This window comes from Macadamia integrifolia, unplaced genomic scaffold (genome assembly GCF_013358625.1).
Source record: "Macadamia integrifolia cultivar HAES 741 unplaced genomic scaffold, SCU_Mint_v3 scaffold3085, whole genome shotgun sequence".
Lineage (NCBI taxonomy): Eukaryota > Viridiplantae > Streptophyta > Magnoliopsida > Proteales > Proteaceae > Macadamia > Macadamia integrifolia.
The window spans coordinates 3,254-19,021 of record NW_024869191.1 but is presented as its reverse complement, the minus strand read 5'-3'; the positions used below and the strand labels follow the sequence as shown (position 1 = coordinate 19,021).

General features: G+C 39.7%; 1 protein-coding gene across 1 annotated transcript; it reads right to left on the bottom strand.

The window, feature by feature from the left end:
* Positions 1-6,610: 6,610 nt before the first annotated feature.
* Positions 6,611-14,829, bottom strand: LOC122067720 (26S proteasome non-ATPase regulatory subunit 1 homolog A-like; the record flags this gene model as incomplete). Its single annotated transcript, XM_042631558.1, has 12 exons — positions 6,611-7,394; positions 9,911-10,427; positions 10,520-10,752; positions 11,225-11,483; positions 11,580-11,800; positions 11,896-12,144; positions 12,258-12,393; positions 12,768-13,129; positions 13,217-13,354; positions 14,251-14,419; positions 14,506-14,617; positions 14,724-14,829. Coding segments are annotated over 12 exons (2,826 nt in total), but the record flags the coding sequence as incomplete, so codon positions are not given.
* Between the last annotated feature and the right edge of the window lie 939 nt (positions 14,830-15,768).

Sequence of the window (15,768 nt, the reverse complement as noted above, 5' to 3'; positions counted from 1 at the left end):
AAAAAAAAAAAACTATGCCAGGGTTATGTTCCTAAGGGAGCGTCCTGGTTATTATATAATCCATAGATGGATCTGACATAATTAGCCACGTGTTTTACACTCTCTGATCTAGGATGACAGTGGATAAAAAAAAGGTAATTTACAACGTTATCCCCTAAAGAACTGCCACAATTATAAAAACACCCTCTCTGTTTCATCAAATTAGATTCAGACCCCTTACTGTCAGTCACTGTTAAGTGAAGAGTTGAAATGACTGTTATATCCTATTCACTAAAACTTATATTTTAACTCAATTTCTCTTTCTACCAAAAAAAAAAAAAAACTCAATTCCTCTTCATCTCTATCTGTTGATTGAACTAGTGCTACATAACAAATTTTAGAACAAGAGTAAATTACTTGTGGTGAAATACATATGGTTTTATCCGTACTAGCAAGAGCTCAAACTCCTGAGTAATTTTTTCTGGCATCCGGCGCTTCTCCTTGAGATGAGAGAGAGCTTCAGAACAGAACCTTAACTGGTCTGGTGGAAGCCGTAGTTTCAGCGGAGGATCAGGAGAGAAATGGAAGGGCATGGGAGATCTTCATAATGTGTTTTAACTTTTGAGTCCCTAATGGAAACATTCACCATCATTACTGATTTCTATGCAAACATCTTAGATCAATATACACTGAATAAAAAAAAAAAAAAATAAAAAAAAAAAAAAAAAAACCCACACATTGCTGCTTCCACAACTCGTCGGCAACTATAAACTATTGGTGAATCTTCATACACAAGAGAGAGAGAGAGCTTTGGTCCATCATTCATGTTCAAAACATTAATAGAAAATCTATCTCAGTGGGTATTGAAAATCTATACAGGAAACTTAAACATCCCATAAACATTAAACACATATTGAAGATCAGAAAGGCATACTCTATAAACACTTTCGAGAAGAAATTAAACTCTAAATATTCCTCTTGAATCTATAATAGAAGAGTTAAAAAAAACCAAGGAACTATAAATGAAGGGTTAGGTCAAGGTCGTCTTCATTCACTCTGGCCTGGAAGAGTTGCTCAACAGTGGAGCTTGCCTGGCCCTGGAGAGGAAACGAGGGAGAAGAAGACGAACCAAAGTGGAGCCCACGTGGGTCAAGCCAGTACTGATCCAGATATTAAGCTGGAGGGTTTGAAGATGGACCAGTACGAAGAGAACCTAACCGCTCTGTAATGTAGCTGCGGCGAGTTGCAGCTCTTTCTCGCATGTGGGCATTCTGGTGACCACCGAGGGCTTGTGAAATGTGGAACATTTGCAAATAGTAGTGACAAGCAACCATCCAAACCATTGGTGGTTTTCCATTACCGATTTTTGGAAGAGGTTTCAGGAAGTTGTACTAAGCTCCAGAATCCGCCATTGCAGAGTAGTAATAAAGAAGAAAGAGGAACTTATTACATGGGTATTTTAGGTACTTCATATTTGGTAAGGGTATTTTGGTATTTAAAATTAAATATAGTAGCTAACATCAGCATATAAGATATATTCCTTAACAGTGGCTGACAGTGGGGGGCCTGAGTCTAATTTGGTGAAAGATAGGGGGTGTTTCTATAATATTGACATTCTCCAGGGGGTGGCGCTATAAATTACCCTAAAAAAAATAGGCAAGGAATGCAATCCGCTTGCATAGCCATTATACCAGCATACAGACCAATTGGAGGCCGCATGGAGACATCTTCAGTATAGGGGGACGGGTTGTGTAGTCTTTTCATGCCCATATGTAAATTGGTAGCTTTCTGACATAGAAAACACACAGAATGTGGACGCGAAAAGACCAAGATGACCCATTTTGTGATAATTATGCTCTTACACATATTCCCATTGGCCAGCGGGTGGTGTGTCCTATGCCAGAGCCCAAAATATATATCAATCAAATAAAAAGAAAAGGGATAGAATTGGCTTTATATAAATTGGGACGGTTCTGTTAATCAGGACAGATCCTAATTGGTTCTACCTTTATGAGACAAAGACCAAAATGATTAACTAATGATTAGATGGTACGATTATGATTCGTAATCAGTCAAAAGACCAAAGATATCACTTAATTAAAGCAGAGGAAAGTATTTTTTTAGTGCATATAAAATTTAGAACTAAGTTTATCTTAAGCCACAGTGAAAGGGGATCCCTTGATGGTGGCTTTGGGATGATATTGAGAGGGTAAATCATTCTACAAATTAAGGAAAACTTTTCTCTTATAATCTATAATAATAAGGGAAAATAAAGCTACATGGTCACGTGCCCCCTGCAACTACACACAAGGAAAGAAAAATTATTGTTCAAAAAAAAACCCCCCATTCATGTTGATACCACTACATGCTCTCTTATTGGCCAAGCATTGGTGTAAGGGCAATGCGACCAAGCAACGTTCTCCAGCCCATAATAATATCAGACAAAATAGGAGAAAAGAACCCTATCAGCTTGTGTGTCTCTACGTCCAAACACAAACAGGTGCAAAATGACCGCATGCCCCCCCCCCCCCATTGGCCTACATGTTACCGCAATGGCCACTCAAACAGACAGCGATCATCTGACAAAATATATGACCCATTTTTAATGAGTATATTTGGCTAAAGAGAGTGAATAGTGAGTGAAAAACATAAAAATAGCCATAAAACCCCTCACAATGGGTACCTCATTGATTCTTGATTAGGTCAAACCAATTGATTCCACCTGGTTCTAATTTTAAAAGGCCGAGAGAACACTACTCAATAGTGCAAGTACACACCAACGCCCGCAGCCAATGGGAGGGAGCGTGTGAACATCTTCAACGCGAGGTAGTGCAGTTTTTTCTCACCCGCTGTGTCTTGGCGTAAGTACATGCTATCGGGTAGCATTCTTTCTTCCATGTAAAAATCACAATTGTTTCTTCTTTACATTCTTATTTTTTATTTCGACAACCAATGGAGGCCGGATTCCATGTCCGGTTTCAAGTTTTAAGACCTTGAAGAAAGATGAGAAGTACAAAGTTTTCCTTTATCGTTTGCTGAATGTTGGAATGGTCTATAAGTGACCCCCATCACTCCCCACCTCTCTTCCCCCCTAGTCCCTACTTTACATGGTCGCGATGGGCCACGGTTCCATTCACCATGACCTTAGGAAAAATCTGTCCAGATGAATATATAAACCTAGAGAGTTAAAACATATCCTGTTCAATTACAAGATAAAGCCCAAATGTAAGTACGATGGTTGATTCGTGTAGTTGAGGGGGGATTTCAACGCAATGATAAGGTTGTTCCATTGCGATTTAGCTAGAGGTTGTGGGTTCGTTGGGGAAACAACTTCTCCACGAAGCGGGGTAAGGTTGCACACATTATGAATTATGTAGTGTGTAGACAGTGCACTATTGTGGTCATCTCCTTTTCTTGTACTGTGTAATTCTGCTCGGTGTCATTGAGCTTACGGCTCTCATAGGTTGTTGGGTGTCCCTCTTGCATAAGAACTCCACTAATGGCATAGTCTGAAGCATTGGTATGTACCTCGAACGGCTTACCAGGATCCGGCAAGGCCAGCACCAGATCAACCATGATGTCTCCCTTTAAGTCCTCAAAGACCTATTGATATTCTCTCGTCCAATGCCATGGTTGGTTCTTCTTCAGGAGATTAGTCAAACGTGCAGCCCAACCCGAAAAGCCTTGGATGAGCTTACGATAGAAGTTTATCAGGCCAAGAAAAGATCTTAACTCATATACCTTTGATGGGGGATCCCATTCCTCTATGGCCTTCACCTTTTCATTGTCCATGCAAATGGTCCCTCCCATGATCCAATTTCCAAGGAACAAGAAGCGATTGGAGGCCGAAGGCCGGTGGCCTATAGCTCTAATGGAGAAGAAAAGGCGTGAGGTTCTTCGCTGCACAACTCTATAAAGAAAGGGCGTGGGTTTGGCTATAGGCCTCAAAGTTTCACTACTCCTTAGGACTTGCAGACAATGACGAAACACAAATAAACCAATGGAAAGCCAGGGGAGAGCCGCAGAGCCGGCCCAAGCAAAGATCGGCACTCTAAGGCCTTTTTGAAGAGCAGCTCACAAAGGGGAAAGCTGTGGAGACAACAAACTCGAGAGTTAGGCACACCATGAGGCTGACTACATCAGACCGAGAGGTGACAATTCCTGTTTTTCCTTTTTAATTTTTGGGAGTGAATGTAGGAAGTGCAAACGATGGATTAGGTGTGAACATTCAACCAAAGGCATCTTGGGAATCGGCAATAGCTAATCATTGTGGCCATCACAGTTAATGGTGTCAATTTCAAATCAAAACCGAATACCAAAATCAAAACCGAATGCCAAAATCAAAACCGAATCGAACCGAATTTATTCGGTTCAAATTCAGTTTGAATGTGTGAGTATGCTATTCAGTTCGGCTTGATTTTGGTTTAGGGTGTCAAAACCATCAGTTCGAACTGAAATCGAAACCGAATTGATCTTATCATTCAAGAGTGTTTTTTGCAAGCTCTTTTTTATTTATGTGGTGAGTGTTCTTTGCAATTTATCATCACATATTTACAAGCTAAGATAATTTTGGAGTTAGCAATGGCCATAAGGCCCATAAATTGTGCCCATTATGGCCTTTGGTCCATCACAGTCATGGTTCAAAAGTGGAACCGTTTTTCATAACCGAATTAAAACCGAGGTATAAAACCAAATTAAAACTGCATATCAGAACCGAATTGGAACTGAAATCGAACAGAGCCGAATTGAATCGGTTTGAGTATCTAAATATGGAACCAAGTCGGTTCTCGGTTCGGTTATGGTCCATCTTATCATCATTTGGAACCGAACCGAAACCAAACCGATTGACACCCTTAATCACAGTTCAAGCTACGTATGGCTGGCGTACAACCTACAGGTTCCTTAGCCAAAAGGAAACCTCCTCACAGCCTATAATCGCAGGAGCCTCATGCACTGAATATGCCCTCGGGTCTACTCATGTAGTTTCTAATTAAACCTAACCTCAACCTTATGTGTTTCCCTCCTTATATCTCCCCCTCTTCACAGCAAGTAGCTCAAAATCTTGTGCAGATCAGCAGAAGTATCTGATTATCGACCCAGATTTAAAACTCACAGCCATTGTTAATTAATTAAATAAAAATAGGTGTTCCCTAAGAATTTATATGTCCAAATCAAGGATTAAAATGGAAACAGCTAGTAAAACCTCATTTTTTTAATCAATGACTATGACCAAGTTTTAATTTTTGTGGTAAATAAGGATCAATATATTTGAAGTGGTTATTATCGAAGGGACACCGGCAATCAGCTTCCTCTAATTTTCTCTAGCAAAAATGCAGTTAATTGCTTACAAATCCAACTCATAGGACAACAGATAGAGGAGAAAAATGAATGATAAAGGAATTGAAGGACCGAGTTTTTCCCCACCCATGGTGAAGGGATTCCTTACTTTCAATATCATCAGATCATGAGTGAAGGAAAACTTTCTATATAAATGAATGATTAGATCCTAGAGACCTCATCAATAACTAGTCAACTGTATCTATTTCTTTCTCTTTGAAAAATATTGGCTAAAGTTTTATTTATTTCTCTTTGAAAAATATTGTCTAAAGTTTTTTTTCTTCCTCGTGGGTGAAGAGAATCTAGCCATTGCCCTATGCGATCATTCCTAATGTCCCCTTATTCTACCAAGTCCGAAATGACCTTCATATTATTCTTAGAATCATATCCAACGAACCCATGGATTAAGAGATTCTCTCTTTCCCTTGAATGAAAGAAGACTCGATCAGCAAAATAGTAAATTGACCGGTTCAATAAACAAGGCATGGTAGTAAACGTGGCCAGCCAGATCATATGCCCCCCCCCCCTCCCTAATCGAATGGTGAAGGGTTTCAAATCTGAAATGGATAAGGACATACACGTGGCAAGTTAAAAGTGTCCCTATCACCTTAAAGTGTCTCATCTGATCTCAAAATTGAACTCAAAATTTCCAAGAGTCCAATATCTTATAAGCTTACTTGTCTTGGAAGGAAGAGTTAAGTTTAGAAGAAAGTTGGTCAGGATTCATGTGAAGCAGAAAGCAAAGAATCTGGCTTTTACAGATTCCACCTGTGAAGGACTTCAGAAAAATAAGATGGATTTCTCGTGGTGAAAGTGAGTCCACGCTAGAGGAGTTTGGGAGACATATTAAACTTGAATACATTGGCAAATTCGGCCCCAAATGGGTAGGTTAAAGAGGCTTAAAAGTAAGGGCAAATCCATCCAATCCACTGCGATCCATACAGGCATCAGTAATTCACCGCATGGCATCATCAGGACCACTTGAAGGGGGACATGGGATCTCCGACTATACGGTCTAGCTAAACTTCCAAAAACAAAAATAAGATATCACAGATTCTTTTTCTTTTGTTAACCAAGGTGTCTGGACTAGCTTACGCGCACCTTGATTAATCCTTAGGGAGACTAACACAACAAACCACCGCCATAATCTTCACTTAAATCGCAGATGCATAGATGAGAAATCGGACCTAAGACCATACGCCTATCCACACAATCCTCAATTTGCCCTAACCATCTGAGCAATCCACAGATGGGTAATAAGATATCACAGATACTCGCAAAAACCAAATGGAAATACACGACACCCTAAGGAATTATGATTGATTTCAAAACTTCATGAAAGCAAATAAGACGGCTCAGTGAGTTTTTGGTTGTTTTTAACTCAGGAAGACAAGACAACCTACAAAAAAAGAAAAGGTTGCTATTGCACCCTTGTCCTCGTTCAATATCGGTATTTTGGAAATAAACAATTTTCTCTGTTACAGTTGGTTGAATCCGATCTCAGAATCATTGCACTGCTCCCCTGATGCATCACTTCATTCAATTGAGGGGAAACAGACAGCAGCAGCTTCACAGGAGAAGCTTATGAAATCGCCCACTAACTCACCAGAGGCGAAAGGGAACATCCCCCTCATATCACAATGCCCAGTAAAGAGTGATTGCTCAAATGTTTCTCCATTGTCCACATAAAGCACCACCTCGTTTGCGTAAAAAACAAGTCTCACTCCCCAAATAAACTTAAACGAAGACCGCAATCATGAGGTGTACTCGAATGGCTGAGGAGGCTGAGGCTCCTCGTCAACTGCCATAGCAGATCCTGATCCCTGTTGAGCAGTTGCTGACCCTCCAGCAGATGAGGCCACAGAAGATGGTGTATCCGTTAAAGAGAGTACCTCTGGCTCAGTTGGTCGTAGGTCCTTCAATAGAACGAACCCTGAAGGAGCCAACTTCACAGGCACATATCTGCTTTCCTCCAAAAACTTAATGAACTTTTCTTGGGTGGGGACAACCCTGGCAGGGTTTATCAAAGTTTCAAAAGATGGTTCGGATTCTGCCTTCTTTTCCAATGCGCTATCAACCTGCATATACCAGAGTAACCAAGTGTCCATTAATGAATGCGGTCAGTTTCTACCAATCATATGCAACTGAGCAGATAGTACACACCAGATTCAGTACTGCCAAAGAATCTGAGATTTGAGTACAAAAGTCAAATGAGACCAACTTTTTCTCAACCAATTTATTCTCTTATATCTAATTTGTGGTCATTCATTACAAAGTGGGAGGGATTGGGGGTAAGGAAAGTACGTTTTATTTCCGTGTAGAACAAAAAAAAGTAGGAGACTCAACAATTCAAGAAAGAATGAAATTTACAAACAAAAAGGGGGCTTATTGTTATATTCAGTATCTACCACTAGACAGACAGACCAGGAAGGACGTGGGCCGCTCCATGCGAAATAGGACCCAACACTCATCAAGTTCAGATCAACAAGTTCGGGAAGTGACATGCATCAGACTTTAGAATTTATATTAGTACAGAAATTACACATCATCTCACTACAGTGAAATAGTATTGTAATTCTAAGAAACTTTAAAGTCACTATCAAAACTCGCACTTGTCACAAACTGAAAATTGATTATTGAGATGAGTGTAGGATCCTAACATGGACAGGCCAGGAGGGAATACCACCAATCTGACAAGAGGTCATGTTTAGCTTTTCCCAATAAAGTCCTGTTCCACAACAAAATACAGATGGTGGGAAAATTACGGATAATTGTTATTTAGCTAAATTGCCACTTATTGCATCCCCACCAAAATCAGTCAAATCACTCTCACGATAGATGCTCTCCATGTAAGGGTCATGCACTAACAAGCGGTTCAACCTCATCTTATATTTAACCTGGGCGCTTGAATACTATTTTTCAATGATCTGCTAGTTTTCCAGCCATGTACAGCGAGGTGAAACAGGTACTATCTCAATAGCTTTCTAAACCAAGGAGCAGGAAAGGGGAAAAGAAACAGCTTTTAGTTCCAATGGCAATTACCTAGTCTATCTGGCTCGAAAGGGATAAAAGGGCATACAAGAACAGATTGAAGCCAGCAATAGGACTGCTAACAGGGTAAAGGACCTAAATGACAATACATGTGTTATACGATATATCAGGCAGAAGCCGCAGAATTTTTGCATGTTGGTTGGTTCAGCTTACGCTTTTGTAACTTGCATCTAGCACTTGTATGAGGATTTTTCTCTACTTCATAATATTCTCGAGTTATAAGCATGGTTCAAGGCTTCCACTGAGACCATCGAAATTTCCCACATTTCGACAATATCCCAGGACTCCGAGACCAAATACCATGTGACTTTTAAAAGTCAATGGTTTCGACCAGTATCAGCCAAAATACCCACATTTCAACCGAAATGTGGGAATTTTCGAGTGGACCAATGGGTCGGCCATTATAAAACCTTCTTAAATTGGAAACCAAGCCTTCTTATTTCAAAATTTCGACCCTCTCTCCTTATTTCTTCTCTATGAAGTGGGAAATTGGGAAAACACTCTAGATTTTGCCATTGTGCCATCTAATCTTCATTCTAAGCTTGGATCTTATACATTCATAGCAAGTCTACTTAAGGAAGGAAACTGGGACCAAAAAGGTAAATCTCATCTTCCCAAACCTTGTGTGCCATCCTTCGAGTGCACCGGTTCATTTGGATGTGGTGGTGAGTATGGACAGTATGGTGGATCTTCTATTTCATTTGGACAGAAGGGTAGTTCATGTGGTGGGTCATCTTTTGTTGACAGTATCTTTGGGTATCCATCCAACCTTGTGCACCACATCCACATCCTATAACTATGACTAAGCCATTCCCTAGACTAGGATACCTAGTTGACGTTGATGATGTATCTTATAGATGGATAGTGATGAACTACCAAAACAATTGGGCCCAAAACATGTCATGGAACTCATATGTAGTGCATTCAGAGAAGCGGCTACAACATCTGCAGTGGTATGCAGCTTGTGGACTGGAACCGCCAAGACACTCTACTTGGAATTGACTTTGAGTGTTGAGTGTTGAGAGATAACTCACAATTATGTAATACTATTATTTATTTTAGATCCTTTGCATTATATATTATGTACTTATGTAGATTGTAGACTAAATATAATGTAGAGTATGTACTTATGTAGTATAGTTTCAGACTTTCAGTCAACGACTCAACGTATATTACAAGACTTTGGTTCATCCCACTAGTATGACTTTAGGTATTTTTTCCATGAAACTAATTATGTGAATGTGTTTGAAACGTCTAAACTAGGACGTGCAGAAAACAACACATTTTGGGGGTCGAAACCAAAGTTTCCACCCAACCAGGAAAAAATCCCTGGTTTCCCCGAAATTTTTTTAAGTTTCGATCAAAATTTCGGTCTCCCCAAGGGTCGAAACCCGATACCTTGAACCTTGGTTATAAGAGCCGGGGGATCAAGGAAGGGGTGACCTAATTTATCATCATCAGATTGTGTTGTTCTAAACAGCAGAATTATGTTTGAAGCATTATGTCTCCCAGGGGCAAAGCGAACAGAAGTGTGTTCACATACCTGCATAGAGTCCCCATCCTTCTCACTAGATGATTTTCCTTTCCCCACATTAGAAACAGAAGAAGATTCCTCCCCAGATGATTTTTCAGCACCAGCCTTCTGCTCTGCCTCTTTTTTAGCCCTAGCCTTGGCTTTCGCAGAGGTGGACAGAACAGCAGTAGGAAGTTTCACAGCCGATGTTGTTGTGGGCAGAGTAGTTGGTCGGGGATACTCAAAAAGAGAAGGTCTTGCATGTGATAAAAATTCAAACCTCGGAACTTTCAAATCTTGGTTGAGCCCAATGAATGCAGTGCTCGAGAATGATAGGCTTAAGAAATAGATAAGGGGATACCAATACCAAAACTGACTAAAAACAGCAAGCCCAACAACAGCAGTAACTTTATCATGCTTTGTCTTCGACAGCAGCCTGATTGTCACATTCCTTCCACCAGCATCAAGAATTCCAGAAGCCAGGATAGCTCCCATCTTGCTCATGGTATCCTCATGCTTATCAAGAATTATTTTCTCCAGCTGTCGCCTAAAATATAAGACAAAACAGATAAGGAGTAATGCTCTACAAATACAAACTATAAGCATAAAGTACAAATAAACCACACAAAAAAAAAGTACCTAAATGTTCCAACACGGGGATCACTGGCTTCATTCGTCTGAACCATGACCATGGCCATTGCAATGAGGGCCCCCTGACGAACAAAATCCACAACATCTGATGTAAGAGGCTCAAGCAAAGATATAGCTTCACCCAAACCAGTACCGGCACAGGAAATGCCAACTGCCAGAGCCGCACCATATCGAACATGTGGATTGTAGGACTCAGAGAGCAGGGATACAATGCGAGGAGTCTGCAAATTCAAAAGCAGAGTCACAGACATGATTAAGAGTATTCAATATTCAGCAAAGTTCGTTAAACAAAATCTGGTTTTCATGTAGACTGTTACACCCACATGAAAGATAAAGCTGAAGAAAGAAAGAAACCAATAAATAACCAAATAGAAAAGGGTGAGCACAGGAGTGTAATTGTTAGATTTAGATCCAAATAACAGCACAATCAGCTTAGTGCATGAACATCTCAGGCCAACTATTGAATAGCCTCAATTCTCAGTCAAGAAGTCCTCATGAATACTGGGGTCCATTATCCTATAATCTCACACCATCTCTCCCTTTCTACATAACCAGTTTCACTATGTTGCCAAAATAAATATCCAGACGTCCTCTATACCTGACACTGAGACTAGGCAAATCAGCTACACCAAATGACGGATCAATTCAAAGTTTCAGCAACAACAATACCGAAAGGTAATAGAAAATACCAACCTGTTCGGGTTCAGAGTAAAGCACAAAGCCAAGAGCTAGTACAGCTGTCCTCCTTACATCATCACTTACATCTGACACTGCAAAGTGCAGTAGTTGACGAATAGCCTTGTTATTTGCTGTTCCTCTGTAGGCCAGTGCTAATGCATACATACCACCATATCGCAAAATTGGATCCTGATCCCGAGTCATCTGCTCAATCAATGTGTCTGCCTCTTCTTCCCTACCATATACTGTAAGGGCAATTCCAAGAGCTAACCCCCTGCACCATATTATGAATTTCAGATAACCAGATAAAATTAAATCTGCAAGAATAATTATGTCAGGAAGCCTATTCAATATCAAAACTCAGCTTTACCTGATAATTTTCTCATGTTGGGTTTCATGTGCATATGCAAGCATCTCACTGGCTTTCTCACTTGCAGTTCCAACCATTAGCAAGCCCATACTAATGCCCGCAGCTTCACCAGCCACAGCACTGTCAGTATAAAGGACATTCTTGACGTCATCATAGATCTCTTCATCAGCAGTTCCTATAGCTGCCAAACCAAGACCCAAGCATGCCCCATGCTGGATAACCTGCGATGTGTGAAAGATGCAGAATGTAATGTCCCGGTTTATATCAAGACACCCAAGAATCAGATGAATTACAAATTAAATTCAGGAATAAGCACCTCAACATTGGTACTGCGAAGGCTGTCACGAAGGAATTGTTTGATACCCTCACCATGGTTGGCATGGATTAAACCTAGAGCATAAAGGGCACCACCTTCTGAGTACGGACTACCACCTCCAGCAGCCCCCGTCTGTGGCAAGTAAGGTGCCATCAGTGACCTCCCTTGCTGCAGGTGACCTCTGTGAATAACACCCAGCCCCGCAGTGGCACTGAATTTAGCCCAGTTTGTAGCTCTGCTCAACCAATCCTGCCATGGTACAGAATTTGATTATTATATATCGCCCTTAAGTATTACATTCCCTGGTAATGCAACAGTATCAAAGGATGAATGAGGAATCAAAAGAAAATCTATAAACTCACCAGATTTTCCCTAAGAAATGTATCTACGGTTGTTCCCGCATGCATAATAGCATTGGCATAGATTGTTGCGCTGTGGCAGACACTATTCCTCATCTCAACTGATTGCTTTATTGTCTTCAGTATCAAAAGATCCGACCTATACGTAAAAGCACGATCATCTGAGTTTAAGCACCTTATAAACACAAATTCAGAAGAAACTTCAACGCAATTGTTCCCACAGTTTTAAGATCCAGACCAACTGGACAAACCAGACAACTCACTGATTCGAAGAACACCCCGCCCCTTCAAGGAAAAAGATAGGGTCAACACCACAGCTTCCTGGCAGAGGTTTTTACAGTTCTCTGGCAAATCATGCAAACCAACCAATTCTTTGACTGGTCTTTTATTTTCTATTTTTTAATTCAAATATATTAACTATCTCCGCAAACAAGTTTAACAGCTCAACTGGATTTAACCACATTTAACTACTATGGTTGTTCCTAAGTTTCAAGCATTTTAAGATGAACTCACTTGTTGTGGCTATATAGAAACTGCAAAGTCAACTGAATAGATGTCTCCCCGGACAAAATCCCCTTGAGCTTTGCCAACTTTTCAGCATAAGTCACCTCATTTGGGTCCGTTTCATGTATGTCCCCATTGGGAGCAACAGCACCATCTGTCATTTGAACATCATCTGATGCACTTGTACGATTTTCATCGCCAGCAGAAGCATTTAGATTTTGAGCAGAATCTGCTTCGCTTGATCCATGCTGCTCAGCCACTGAAGATCGTGATTTGGGAATGGAGAGGCGATCCCTAACATTCAACAGAAAAGCTTGGTGCTCATTCTCTACAAGATCAAATGCAATCTGAAAGGCTAGCAAAGCATCATCCTGCAAGACCACAGTTAACTGCATCGCTGTAATTCCTATTACCAGGACATATTTTATAAATAAATAAAAAACAAACAGCATATATACCTTATTTTCAGATCGTAAAAGTCTTTCTAATATTCCTGCGACTTCTTCAGGTTTATCCAGGAACATTAGACATTGGCAAATGCTCAAGTAATCAGGGGAAGGCAATTTTTGGAATATATTGACAAGGAGACGAAGAACCTGTAAGCACAAGCAGGACAGCATCAGAACAGAGTGCTATTGACAATAAAAATCATGAACCCCCTTAAGGATCTCCATTACAAGGTTTTGAAGATCCAATAAAGTCTTAGCAAAAAAAAAAAATGCTTCAATTCAAGGAAAACATTCAGTATGTGTAATAAAATAAATAAATTAATTAAAAATTTAAAAAAAAACCCACTAGTAAGAAAGCTGATTATTTCTCAACTTTTGACTCATTCAACCTGAAAATTCATGTATCTTGTACTCATCATACAATTTTCCCCCCCTTCACAAGCTCCATTAGAACAGAGAGAGCTGAACTAGGTTTGACATTTCTAAGAAAATATACTTAAGAACCAGTATGTAAGTTCTACACTTTGAAACTTTGTTCACTAATTGACAACACTTGACCCATAGTTAATGGAACCAACCTAGTACATTCTCTTTCCGGAACAATCTCCAGTGGAGCTGTCAAAACACAGCATTGCACTAGTTACATCTCAATAATATCATTTAAGCTCAGCTTGTAGTTTCTCTAAATATACAATCTATTATAACCGAAAGCAGCACTTGTAGTTCTTTCTTACACGACAACTGAGTTGTGAACCGAATAAGAGAAGGGAAAGGAAATAAGCATTTTATTAAACTGAATGTATAGGCAAGGCATGTGTCAGATGCACATCTACGGCATGCCCAAAACAGTGATTGTGATTTTGTTAACATAGAGTCCATTAATAAAGCCAACCTCATTATATCAATATGCATATGAACGATAGAAAAAGTAAGAATAGAAACCTCTATGAATTCTAATGGAAATAAAAATTTATTCACATGATAGCCAAGTCTATCTCTTGGGGTGGAGTGCAAAGATGGGCAAGGATGAGAAGATCATGTACCTCACGACGATATTCCCTGAGATTAACAAAGGAATGAGAAATATTAATGCAATAAGAAAGAGATCCATGAACATTATCACTCCTAATAATCGCTTCCTCAAGTTTATCCAATCTTCGGCACTCAATAGCCATCCCCATAGCTTGTTGATATTTCCCATCAGAGATGCACCTAAACAAAGCAAGGGTGAGTAAGTAAGCAAACAGACAGTCACTGTTAAGCAACATCTAAAAAAACAATAGAAATGAACCACTTACTTATCAAGCATTCTTTCAACGGTGGCCTCCAATCTAGGATCCACCTTTTCTGCATATTCACTTGATTCTGCTGCTTTACACTTAAGACTGGCATATTCATCTATAGCTTTAGCTGAAGGGAAGGATAATAGGAAGCCCTGGTTACCAAATAAAGGCACCAATAACAATCGAAAATGTACATGTGGTTCAACCGTTCAAGACAAAATACAGTTTCTTACCAAGAAGTGTATGAACATAATCAGAATCCTCTGAAACATCAAACAGTGGTCCAGCCCCCAGGGCATATGATAAGGAGTCATTGAGCTCACCAAGATAGTAAAAGACCTATGGAGAAACCATATGACACAGGCAAAGGAAAGATTAAAGATAATAAATATGTAAAAAAAATTGTAAGCAGTAACAACCAGCACATCAAGGTTCCCAAGTTTCTAAATATTTGTCAATTCATGGTCTTTGGATCCAAGCTTATAATAGCTCAATGGTATCATTAGCTATTTTCTGAATGCCAACTAATTTCCGCTTATGATAATAATTTCAGGACTCTGGTACAGTATGTGTCCCTACACGAAATAAAAAAAGCATACATGACTGAACTAACTACAACGCTATTAAGTTAGAGCTACACCACAAAAATGTACAAAAGGAAAATGACAATTAAATAATCTTGTCAGCTTTAGATGAAGGAAATCAGACATTGAAAATCTTATATTGTTTTCTCAGGATGATGGAGAAGTTTATGTAACAAGGAAAACCTTCACATAATGATGCCCATAAGAAATTAGGCTTGGAATTAAGTGGTTGATTTTGAAATGGCTCATTGGTTCCAGCAGGTCAAACTGGATCTATTCCAGGAACTCAGGAAGCTAGTAACCAAATTAAACTAGTAAATATGTATGCATAACATTCCTCACAGCCTCTCCAATGCCAAGATCATCAACCAGTAAATTATAAGACTTTATCCCAAGAGGATGAGATGTTCCAAGCCAGGGCTCTCCTAATAAGATAGGAACACAACCATTGGCCGCTCAGGTCTATCAGTAGCAAGTCAATCACTAAAACTGAATCCCTGAAAACCATCAGATGGTGAAGTCAAGCTCAACCCAGATATAACTAACTTGATAGTTTCGGTAAGCCACTTTTAAGAGAAGTATCGTGGATACGCATGGATATGATGGAAAATTTAGGATACACACACATGCCTAGGAATGTCTAGAGTGCATATAAAATTAGCCATTTTAATCATAATAGACTATGGATAAAAAA